This window comes from Euphorbia lathyris, chromosome 4, assembly GCF_963576675.1.
Source record: "Euphorbia lathyris chromosome 4, ddEupLath1.1, whole genome shotgun sequence".
NCBI classification, from domain to species: domain Eukaryota; kingdom Viridiplantae; phylum Streptophyta; class Magnoliopsida; order Malpighiales; family Euphorbiaceae; genus Euphorbia; species Euphorbia lathyris.
In genome coordinates, this window is record NC_088913.1 from 68,794,474 (window position 1) to 68,807,304 (window position 12,831).

At 37.7% G+C, this 12,831-nt stretch overlaps 1 protein-coding gene and 1 long non-coding RNA gene across 2 annotated transcripts; both read right to left on the reverse strand.

Annotated features, from left to right (window-relative positions):
- Positions 1 to 2,976, reverse strand: LOC136226296 (heat shock cognate 70 kDa protein 2). Its single transcript, XM_066014688.1, has 2 exons — positions 2,644 to 2,976; positions 1 to 1,885 (listed from the first exon to the last, which is right to left on the reverse strand). Exons 1-2 carry the CDS (start codon positions 2,855 to 2,857, stop codon positions 153 to 155), a joined length of 1,947 nt encoding a protein of 648 aa, XP_065870760.1. The 5' UTR covers positions 2,858 to 2,976; the 3' UTR covers positions 1 to 152.
- Positions 2,977 to 9,589: 6,613 nt separating this feature from the next.
- On the reverse strand, positions 9,590 to 11,310 carry LOC136225668 (uncharacterized). The gene is made up of 2 exons (XR_010687224.1): positions 11,003 to 11,310; positions 9,590 to 10,898 (listed from the first exon to the last, which is right to left on the reverse strand). It is a non-coding gene; the product is annotated as an uncharacterized lncRNA (long non-coding RNA).
- Between the last annotated feature and the right edge of the window lie 1,521 nt (positions 11,311 to 12,831).

Consider the following 12,831-nt stretch of genomic DNA (forward strand, 5'->3'; position numbering starts at 1 on the left):
TAGCAAAATCTAAATTTTGCATTAATGAAAAACTATCCGAAACTACAATTTAAAGGAGGTAAATACGTTCATGACTAAACAAAAATAGACAAAAAAATCCGAAGACACCCTGTGTCCTTCCACCAAAAAATAAAGCATCAAAAACTAAAAACTTAGTCGACTTCTTCAATCTTAGGGCCAGCACCACCGCTAGCAGGAGGAGCATCATCATCCATGGGACCACCCATGTCCGCGCCAGCACCACCTTGATACATTTTCGCAATGATCGGATTGCAGATACCTTCAAGCTCTTTCATCTTGTCCTCAAATTCATCTGCCTCTGCAAGCTGGTTCCCATCTAACCACTGAATGGCTTGATCGATTGCATCCTCGATCTTCTTCTTGTCCGCCTCACCCAACTTAGAGCTGATCTTCTCATCCTTGATTGTGTTCCTCATGTTGTATGAGTAGTTTTCCAATGCATTTTTGGCCTCTACCTTCTTCTTGTGTTCTTCATCTTCTGCTTTGTACTTCTCTGCTTCCTGAACCATCTTCTCGATCTCGTCCTTAGACAACCTTCCTTTGTCATTTGTGATTGTGATCTTGTTCTTCTGCCCTGTTGTCTTGTCTTCGGCGGAGACATTTAAGATACCGTTCGCATCGATATCGAAGCAGACTGTGATCTGAGGAACACCCCTTGGTGCTGGTGGAATTCCTGAGAGCTCGAATTTGCCTAGCAAGTTGTTATCTCTTGTTCTTGTTCTCTCACCTTCATAGACTTGGATTAACACACCGGGTTGGTTGTCCGAGTAGGTAGAGAACACCTGCTCCTTCTTGGTTGGGATTGTGGTGTTCCTCGGGATCAAGACAGTCATAACACCACCGGCAGTTTCGAGACCGAGAGAAAGAGGGGTAACATCTAAGAGGAGAAGATCCTGAACCTTCTCATTACCTTCACCACTCAAGATGGCTGCCTGAACTGCTGCACCGTAAGCAACAGCTTCATCCGGGTTGATACTCTTGCAGAGTTCCTTCCCGTTGAAGAAGTCTTGAAGCAGCTGCTGCACCTTCGGAATTCTAGTGGAGCCACCAACGAGTACTGCGTCATGTACTGTGCTTTTATCCATCTTGGCATCTCTCAAACATTTCTCAACTGGATCCATACACTTTCTGAAAAGATCCATGTTAAGCTCCTCGAATCTGGCACGAGTGATGGTTGAGTAGAAATCAATACCCTCATACAAGGAATCGATTTCGATGGTTGTCTGAGCAGTGGAAGAAAGAGTTCTCTTTGCTCTCTCACAAGCTGTCCTTAGCCTCCTAAGAGCTCTGGGGTTTCCACTGATGTCTTTCTTGTTCTTCCTCTTGAACTCCTGAACAAAGTGGTTAACCATTCTGTTGTCGAAGTCCTCACCTCCAAGATGGGTATCTCCAGCAGTGGCCTTGACCTCAAAAATACCTTCCTCAATTGTGAGCAAGGATACATCAAAGGTACCACCACCCAAATCAAAAATCAACACATTCTTTTCACCAACACTGGTTGCCTTCTTATCAAGACCATAAGCAATGGCAGCGGCAGTGGGCTCATTAATAATACGCATGACATTGAGACCAGCAATGACACCAGCATCCTTGGTCGCTTGCCTCTGAGAGTCATTGAAGTAAGCTGGGACGGTGACCACTGCATTCTTAATGGTTGTGCCAAGGTAAGCCTCAGCAATTTCACGCATTTTAATGAGGACCATGGAAGAGATCTCCTCAGCAGCGAAAGTTTTCTCTTCTCCCTTGTAGTTCACCACAATCATGGGCTTATCACCAGCTCCAGGAATAATCTTGAAAGGCCATAATTTCATGTCACTCTGAACTGATGCATCAGAGAATCTCCTCCCAATCAAACGCTTAGCATCTGCAACAAATGAACAATTCCAATTAATGACAGAAACAAAAAAAAAAGAGTCATCCGTTTTAAGTAGATCAAAGTTAAAATTAAAACCAATTTTCACAAGTAAACAAGCAAGGAAACATTTAGCACAAGCACTCAAAAACAAAGCTGCATAATACAAATAAACATCTAGCGAGTTACAATTTTCAAATTTTTCTTGAATAAACCCTAGACCCTAAGTTATAAACCCTATATCCTAGACACATGAGTTATTGGTCCAACGTACGGTAAAGTTTATTGTTTTTTTTTATCCATATTACAAATCCAATAACAGCCAAATACTTGCTGCTTTTCTGAGAGCTATTTTCCTTGAACATAAAAGATACGCAATACATTACATTTTCCTATCAAGTGTTAGGACAAAATCATTATTCAATAACGAATACACATCTTATATGCAACATGCATAGCATATACACATCGCCACCAGCTTTTCTAAAGAATCTACGGAATGTAGATCGAAGAAAAGAATTACGAGTTCGTAGATTCGTTCATATTTAACACACTAAGCACATATCAATATTCATTTGGTCACTACTCCATTCCACAAATCACCCCATTAAACGAGATCTGGCCCCTTAAAAACGAGATCTGAGAAATGTAAATCTCAGATCTTATTCACAGAGAAAAAGTTGCAAATATTTAAACAAAATCCCTACTAAACCAGAACAACAACAAAGCTGCACACAAAAAAAAAACAGTTGAAGTCGAGAAAGACTTACCAAAAACAGTGTTGATAGGGTTCATTGCGACCTGATTCTTAGCAGCATCACCGATCAACCGCTCAGAATCGGTAAATCCAACATAAGAAGGCGTAGTCCTGTTGCCTTGATCATTAGCAATGATCTCCACTCTATCATGTTGCCAAACTCCGACACAGGAGTAAGTAGTACCCAGATCTATACCGATCGCCGGACCTTCACCTTTGCCGGCCATTATGAATAATGAGTTAGATGGACGACGATGTTAGAGAATTGAGAGTTGGGAATTTAAAAAGAATGAAAAAGCAAGCTGAGAGAGGTTTTCCCGGTCTTGCCTTTTGAAACGGCGTGAGTTGCTAGAGAAGGGTTTGGAGGGTATATATAGGTTGTTTTGTTTTGTTCTAGAATGTTCAGTAGGCAGAGTTGGTGGATCTGGGCTGTTAGATTTGAATTTATGGACGGTTAGGATGGACTCTGCTTTTTTCCTTTTACGTTTTGGAATTGGAAGTTCCCTTGTTGTGGTATAGGTTTTTTTGACCAAGTCGGTTTCAGATCTGTGTGTGATGCGCGTCTATGTAACGTGAACAAGTCATCAAAGTATCGAAGCAAACGACTAGTCGTTCAGTAGGCTAGCATCAAAAGACTATATTATTAAATGACCGACCTACTAATGGGCTTCTCGCCCAGCCCAGGCCCATCCTCAAATATCAGTTCTAAATCTAATCACATATTTTTCATAGAGTTGGTTACATAAAAATCACAAATAGTAGTAGTATCTACTTCTTAATCCATACTCAATATCGGGAGAGAATCCACTTTTTAAAAGTGTATAACGATGATTTTTTTTTTTTTTTTTTTTTTTTTGAGAATAAGTGTATATCGATTTTTTTTTTTTGAAAATAATACGCCTTTATTAAACAGATGGATGAGCATCCCGAATCAGAATGTCATCAATGAATACAGGAACCAAATAATGAATAAAAAAATTAGCGTAGGAACGAGATTGACGTGCCTAAGCATGGGCAACACCATTCGCTAACCTCGAAGAAAAAATCACCGAAAAACTAAGATGATGACTAAGTATGGATCTTACGTCATTGATGACTTGACCATATTCCTTAAGATCCCGCTTGGAATTAACAATAGAATCATAGACCGTTTTCGCATCAATCTCAAAAATGACACCATCGTAACCGAGTGACTTGACCCATCCCATACATTCTTTCAAAGCAAGGGCTTCCGCCAGCTTCACCGAGACTATACCGTTCATATATGTGGAATATCCAATAACAAAGGTACCCGTATAGTCCCGAATTACTGCTCCTGCCCCAAAAGATCTCGTATTCGCAAAGAGGGTCGGGTCGACATTGCATTTCACTAGTCCGTACTGTGGCTTAGTCCATAGTTTGCATCGTCGGTCGTCTTCAAGCTGTGCTGGAATCCGAGTTCTGTCTAGAGTCTGTCCCGCCTCCTGGTTTTGTCGCTGCTGCGGATCATCATCGGTTCCGGTGTGCAGAACATCGTCGGTTCCGGTATGCAGAACGTCGTCAGCATTAATTGAGTTCGCCTACCGGTGTGCATTCAGAGCCGGTGTTTCTTCGTGATTCATAGCAGCAGCTTCATCTTCCGGGAGCCTTCGTGTTGCGTCTGCTGTCGGGGGCATCGTAACAGTACCCTTAGCAGCAACCGTAGTAGTGGCTGTATCAGTAGCCAATCTGCTACCGCTCTCATGATTGCCGGTATGAACACCAGCCCCGTCAAATTCTGTAGTCGGGCTTAACATAACAGTCATCGTCTCCCTGAACTCTCGATGCTCCGAGCGCCGTCTGCTATTTTCCGTACCTACACAAGTGACATAGTTAGAAAAAAACAGTCGCCCAACAGTCGAGCCATTTAATTCTACTCCAGACTCGCTGCCCGTACCACCCCCACTCATTTTCTTAACATTTTGAGCCTATCCCCATTCATCAATATATATCATCACTGACTTGGTGACCTCCTTAGCATCCCTTTTGCACTGATTTCAAAGCACCCCATTTCGGGTCTGCCAGATTGCCCACAGCACAGCTACACTCTTTCTGATCACATCATGAGTCGACACTTCAAACATGTTTAGTGCCCAATCTTCTATGTACTCCCATTCTTCTCCCGGGGGCGTGATCCCAACAACCTGCCAGCATAATTTTGCAAAAGCACATCCGGAAAAGAGATGCCACCCATACTCAACATCATTTGGACACAATAGGCATGTAATCGGGACTGTAATTCGTCTGTTTGCCAGCCTCGTTCTAAATGGTAGTACACCCGCCATCAACTTCCACACAAACAATTTAAGTTTAGGTGGGAGCTTTTGTCTCCACATCTTCTTCCAGCCTTCGTGTGTAGAGTGGTTCCTTCTCAAGCTAGCTTGTAGCTGGTAACCCGACTTTGAGGAGTATATGCCATTTGCAGTGAAATGCCATATCAATATATCTGCATTATTAGAATAGGGAATAACCATTCTACTTATCAGGGTCACTTTGTCTTGTTGGAAAGACCTATTCAACTTGCCACGATCCCATAATCTGGTGCCCGGAATGAATAATTCTACAACAGTCAATTCCTCTCCTGGGCTACTGTCCACATGGCCAATCCTCAGCTCCCTAGTCCCCCATATCCATGTATCCTGGTGTGCATTAACATTGTCCCCTTACCAATGTGCCATCTCAGTCCACTCTTCAGTAAATCAATTGAACTCCAAACACTTCTCCAAACAAAACTGGGATTAGTGCCCAATTTGGAAGATAGGAAAGTCCCCCTGGGGTAATATTTCAATTTGAACATACAGCTAACCAAAGTGTTTGGCTCATCAATCAACTTCCAACCTTGCTTCCTAATCAGAGCCAGGTTGAACTCCCAAAGGTCCTGGAATCCCATTCCGCCCTCACTCTTGCCTCTACATATGCGACTCCAATCAACCCAATGAATCTTCTGACTTCTATCCTCCTTCGTACCCCACCAAAAAGAATTCACCATCTTCTGCAAGTCATCGCACGTGCCCCTAGGTATGAGAAAATTGCTCATATAGAATATAGGTAGGGCCTGTGCAACAGATTTTATTAGCACTTCCTTCTCAGCAGTCGATAGGAAGCGGAAAGTCCAATTCTTCAGCCATTTGGATAGTTTTTCCTTCAAAAAACCAAAGATAGATCGCTTGGATCTGCCAATGAGGGAAGGCAATCCAAGATAACGACCAATATCAAGAGGAGTTTGAACCTGTAGTATATTAATAATGACAACCCGGTCCTTTGCCTTCACATTCTTGCTAAAATAGATGCCTGATTTGGTGAGATTAATTGCCTGCCCAAATGCACTCTCATATTCTTCTAGAATATCCTTTATTTTCCTCACTTCGTCCTTCTTAGCTTTAAAGAACAGAAAGCTATCATCTGCGAAGAAAAGGTGTGTAATACTCGATGCAACGGGACATATACAACAACCTTTGATCAAGCCTTCATTCTCTGTATTTGATATTAACTGGGAAAGGACCTCAGCGCATAATAGGAAAAGATACGGGGACAGGGGGTCCCCCTGCCGAAGTCCTCTTCCAGGCGCAATAGGGCCAACCAGCTCGGAATTAACTGTCATGGAATAGGAGACCGTCCGCATGCAAAGCATAATCCATTTAATCCATTGATCACAAAAACCAAGTCTCCTCATGACTTCCTCTACGAAACCTCAATCCACTCTATCGTAGGCCTTGTTTATATCAATTTTCAATGTTACTTCACCCTTGTTGCCTCTATTCTTTCTTTTCATGCAGTGGATAACTTTGAATGTAATTTGCATGCTGTCAATCAAGGACCTGCCAGGTACAAAAGCCAATTGACTATCAGAGATGACTTGAGGAAGAATCAACTTGAGCCTATTTGCCAAGACCTTTGCAATTATTTTGTACAAAACATTACAAAGAGAAATTGGTCTTAGATCCCCCATTCTTTTTGGATTGTCACACTTAGGTATGAGTGTGATAATCGTATCATTCAACTTTGCAGGGAATTCCCCTCTGCCAAGACAATCAGAGCAAGCCTGAAAAATGTACTTTCTAATCAAATTCCAATAATGTTGATAAAATCTAGGATTAAGCCCATCAGGTCCTGGGGATTTGTTAGGGTGCATTTGATTAATAGCCAATGTGAATTCCTTATAGGTAAATGCTTGGATTAGGCTCTCATTCATGGCATTAGTAATCTTAGTGGGTACTACCCTTGTTGCATGGTAGTTAATTTCCCCACTCCCTCAGAATAGTTGTTCAAAATACTCTTTCACTATAGCTCCTATTCCTTGAGTATTTGACACCTCATTACCTTCCTCATTAATTAAGCTTGGTATTCTGTTCACCTGTCTTTTGGCTTTTACACACGCATGGAAAAACTTTGAATTTAGGTCCCCCTCCTTCAGCCATAACACTTTAGCTCGCTGATACCAGTAGCTCTTTTCTAGGTACCAAAATGTGAATTCGGATAAAGTTCAGGTACCATCAGTGTAATTTACTCATCAAAATCGCGTTGACCGGCTATTAACCGGTAAAATATACTTAATTGTCCGGTCATCGTTACTTCGGGTATATTTTTGAGACAAAATGTAATCTAGGTACCAAAGTGTGAATTAGAGCAAAGTTTAGGTACCATTGGTGTAATTTACTCCAATTTTGTAGGTCGATAATCTAGAATAGTTCGACTAATTCAAATTCGAATTGGAAAAATCCTCATCGGGTGACAAAGCTCTTCCACCAAGTATTTAATCACATTTTTATATTCTCATTTCAGGATTTAAACCTTAGTTGAATGGTTTTCTCATTAAAAAAAAAACTTTATTTGAATGGTTTAACCGATTCAATAATTTAACCATTTGAACCACGTGTTTATGGCACTTCTCACTAACTTTAGTAAGTTTATTAGGGTAAATTACATACGTGGTGTACAATATTTACCTATTTTCACACTTTGGTGTACAACCTTCAATTTTGCACACTAAAATGTACAACCTTTTGGTGACCGCCCACTAAAGTGTACATCAGGTAATTGTGACCGGTCAATCCGAATTCAACGCGCCACCTCATCAATTTAACTTTTTTAAAAATAAAAAATTAACCCAATTAATATAAAATTACTTTTATACCCTTTATAAAATCATCTTCTTCAACCTCTACCCTTATTTTCTTTCTACTCCATTTTCAAAAATTATTTCTCTCTCTTTAACCTTCATACTTGTTTTCTTTGTATTCCATTTTCAAAAATTATTTCTCTCTCTAACTCTCATCTCTCTCATCACTTCTCTCTCTAACTCTTCCATCTCTTTAATTCTCCCTTTCTTTCTCTAAAATATCATATAAGCTAGTTCAGAAATTAAACAGATATTTAAACTTAACCATTTGATATAAGAAGTGACTATAACATATTAAAGAATCAAGTAACTCGAAGCTTATAAGTTATAACTTATAACTGATAGGTAAAGCAAAAAGAATAATTTTGATTATTATGTCAATTAGATCAAATTAAACACAACTGAAGTTACATATATGTGTAGAAAACATGTAAACATGTTTATCATTCCTTCTTAAATATTATATATATAATTCACAACATAATTTATAAACTTTATGTATGAACAATTAAAAAGCATTTTCCAGTCTCACATATACGTACAGACTACTAAAGACCAAAGATGAAAGTAACTCCAGTAGAAGGAATCCAAGAAGTTTCAGCAATAAAATTCCTGACGGTAAAACGAACATCATCATCAGGACCAATAACACGATATCCCGACCAATTTACCCTGTTATGAGTTCCAGCTCCAGGCCCTGTATTCGAGTATTCAGCAAAATAGAGTGTTTTACCATATGAACCGGCGCCGGGCCACTGAACCCATCCACTTTTCGAAATTGCATCATCTATGGCGGGTTCCATTACAACCGATCTTGAATACGGCTTCCATGGCCTTCCGAGATACGATTTAGAAAAATCGGAGCTCGGTGTAATTCTGCAATTTTGAATAGAAAAGCCGGTGTTTTGTCCCGGATCGATTCTTCCATTAGCGAGAATAACATTGTAAGATCCGGAACTAGGGCGGCAGAGGACTAAGTAGCAGTTCTAGAAAACAACGGCGGCGTTGCCGAAGATGAAATCAATTGTGCCGTAAATGTCGGATTCTCTTTTATGTGCTAGCTAGAATATCTTATAAGAGAGAGATGGAAGAGTTAGAGAGAGAAGTGATGAAAGAGATGAGAGAGAAAATAAAAGAAAGATGAGAGTTAGAGAGAGAATGAGAGAGATAAGAGTTAGAGAGAGAAATAATTTTTGAAAATGGAGTACAAAGAAAACAAGTATGAAGGTTGAAGAGAGAGAAATAATTTTTGAAAATGGAGTAGAAAGAAAATAAGAGTGGAGGTTGAAGAAGATGATTTTATAAAGGGTATAAAAGTGTAGATACCCATTTTTTTCCGGGACATTTTTATACTTTAACTGACAATATTTGAAATTTCTACAAATTTATAAATTATATCAGAAATATACCATATCATTCTCACGTATGATTTATCCGAAAAATGGAGCTTTTGTATACCAATTTGTTATGTCTCAATATAATTATCAAATCACATTCAAGGTATAATTTATTGGAACAAACGTATCTTTCATTTTTTGCTATAAACTATATGTGAGATATAATGTATTATTTTCTGAATATGATTTTGAAATTGTTATATTTCAAAATATGATTTAGTTAAAATCAATTTTTTTTTAATAGTTAAATTAACTCATTCATTTTATAATTATGTTCAAGAAATGGATATAGTTTTAGATATGATTTATTGTCAAGAGATTAACTATTGAAGATAATTTTACATAAAATCATATTTAGAATATAATCTATTCTTAGAACCAATTAATGATGAATGAATAAATATTCAGAAAATAAATTATAAAAATAACAAAAAAAATAGAATGGTTTTATTAAGAAATAAAATTTACATTTACAAAACTAATCTATTACATTTGTTTCTTTTGTAGGTAAAAGATAAAACTGAAAGGGCTCCTAATCCAAGCTTCATCTAAAAGGAAAATGCAAGAATTCAAATTTCAAACTTCAAATTTCAACTTTGAAGAAAAATCCAGAATTGGGCAGCATCATTCAAGAGAAAAACTCATTTCCAAGGCAGAAAAAACAAGATTATCTTCTCAAGACTAAAAATCAAATAATGCAGAAATCCTATTTTCAAGGCACAAATAAACAAAAAGAGCCATGCTGATGCAACTGTACCCATGCTGAAAACGATTATAAATAGAGCTATTTTTGCTCTTTCTGCGGGAGGCTAATTTTTAGGAGAGTTTGGAAAAACAGTTTAGAGAGCATATTTTAGAACATTCTTAGGCAGAAAATTAGAAGGTGATTGCTGTATTAATTTTACTCCAATAGGAGCTCCTTTGTACTCTCCACCAAATTCAATACAAGTTCACATTTTTTTAATTTAGTCTCCAAAGCTTTGAGCTAAGGGTTTTTATTCTTAGTTTGTAAAAACAGAGATTAAAAGCATTCACTTGCTTTTAAAATGAACTGATTTTACAAACCATTAATAAAAATCTATTAGTTTTCAGCTCTTTTGTATACATGTTACTTATTTAGTGCTTTTAATTTATGCAGCTAACAGTTTATTTAATAAACTTCTTAACTATGAGTATTTTGCTAATTTTATACACGAAATAGAGTTTTATTTTTACTTCGTATAAAAGCTGTTTATATTTATCATTTACTAACCACTGACATTTTCTTCCCTAAAGATTAACAACACTAACATTCATCTGTTCTTCATATTTCAAAATTACTTTTGTCCAGGAATAATCTCAAGAAGAATGACATGTTTTGATCCAAACCTTTTTCGAAAATAGAGTTGACAAATCATTTTGATCTCAAAACAAAATTCGTTTTAAATGTAATCTTTTTTATCTGTAAGAAGTTTTCACTCAGAAATCTTTGTTTTGTTTTAAAACCAGAAAGGTACCAGATTGAACAATAGAAAAAGAAAAAAACCTTTTTGTAAATAGTTTGGGTAGGAACTCTTTCACCTACCGAAGAAAACCTCAGAGAAACATAAAAAATAACACAGAAAGAAAGACTAATCTACTACAACCAACCAGAAATTAATCTCAATAAAGATATATGTATACTTTGTTTCCATTCCCATTTTTGCTTTACATATAGGTAAAGCCACCGCCGTAGTCACACCGATCTTCTTCGATCTAATAAGGAAGAGAAAAAATTTGAAACAGTCAAGATTTGAAGTTAGATTGACGAATCTAAACAGAAACGGAGCAGATCAGAGAAGGGAGAGAGTCAGACTTACCCCAGGTTCTTCACGGCAGTAACCACGAACACCAGCGGACAACAACGAAGCTAACGAACTACGGCATCAGAACAGACGACGGCAGCAACCGCGAACACCGGCGGAACAACGACGAAGCTAACGAACTACGGCATTTGGAAGAGACGGCGGCCGGTCGGATGACCGCTGTTTCTCTTCTTTTAAACGGCAGTAATTTGAGAAAGAAGAGAAAGAAAATGGAGACTGCTGGGAGAGGCGGTGAGCCAAATGAGTTTTAACCCTAATATCCAAACTTATGCATTTATATCTCATTATTTTAAATATTTCAGATTGACCCCTATAATTTTAATTTACTTCAATTTGACTCTGATTAAGCCTTTTTCGCATATCCTGAATATCAGCTCAACAAATCTAATTAAAAATGCTTCATCCATTTTATTTCATTCTAGTATTTTCTTTGTATATTTTACTTGTGTTAATTTCAATTTCATTTTAAATACATAGGGATGTTATATTAAGTTATTAGATAATATCTAATTTTATTTTATTTATCGGATTTTAATTGCTGGATAGTGATTATAATACGACTAGCTTATCTCGATCACTGAATAGTGATTTCGATAAATAAACGATAAATAATTAGTAAATCGTATATCACCGTGTTTTAATATATGTAATAATTTTTTCCTTGTCAATCCCATTAAAACTATGTTTTTATCAATAAACATTAAATATACACAACTTCCCTTATTAAGTTTTGATCGCTGAATAGCGATTATATGACGAATATATTACCTCGATCATTGAATAGTGATCCAAATAAATAAATAATAACTAATGAATATCTTTAAAAATATGTTAATATTTCAAACTATATCTAGTCAATAAATAAAATATTTTACGGGTTTCTTTACCAATCTTGATCGTTGGATAACGATCCTATTACGGTCGTATGACCACAACCTTATGAGTGTCGTCAAAGGCTTGAATTGATACGATTAAAAACATTTCAAAGCAATCATAGACACAAGCACATCAAGCAAGCATTTTGAAGTACAACAGTACCGATTTATCGGGCGGGGTAGGGTGAGATTATGTCTCTTCCCTACACGTAATCGGAAACCGAACACAGAATCATCGCAGACCACTACCTTATCCGAACTTTACCCGAATGGGTCAATTTGGAATCAAATCAGTGTCCAATCAGACTGTCAAACTGATTGGTGGCGACTCGAAAACTCATCGACGATAGTCTCCTTGGAGGGACTATCCAGCACCATTGAAAACCAGTAGAGCGGGAGCCAAATCAAAGATAAAAGGTTCGCGAACCGCGGGCACGGGCGCGACAGCGCGGGAGCCAAATCAAAGATAAAAGGTTCACGAACCGCGGGCACGGGCGCGACAAAAAGTAATTTTATATTTATTGGGTTAATTTTTTATTTTTAGAAAAGTTAAATTGCTGAGGTGGCGTGTTGACTTCGGATTGACCGGTCACAATTACCTGCTGTACACTTTAGTGGGAGGTCACCAAAAGGTTGTACATTTTAGTGTGCAAAATTGAAGGTTGTACACCAAAGTGTGAAAATAGGTAAAAGTTGTACAACACGTATGTAATTTACCCAAGTTTATTATGGTCCACCCTAATAACTCATTCTCCATTTTAGATACCTTATTACTAATAACAAACAAATAATATGTGGTGAATCTCTTAGCTTGTTGGTTGAGAGTTTAGAGGTCATGAGTTCGAATCACATTGGGGTGGGATGGGTTGGAGGTTTTCCTTTATATTTAGTGTAATTTTTTTGTTTAATGTAAATGCATTGCGCACAACTTTTATAGAAATAAGAAAC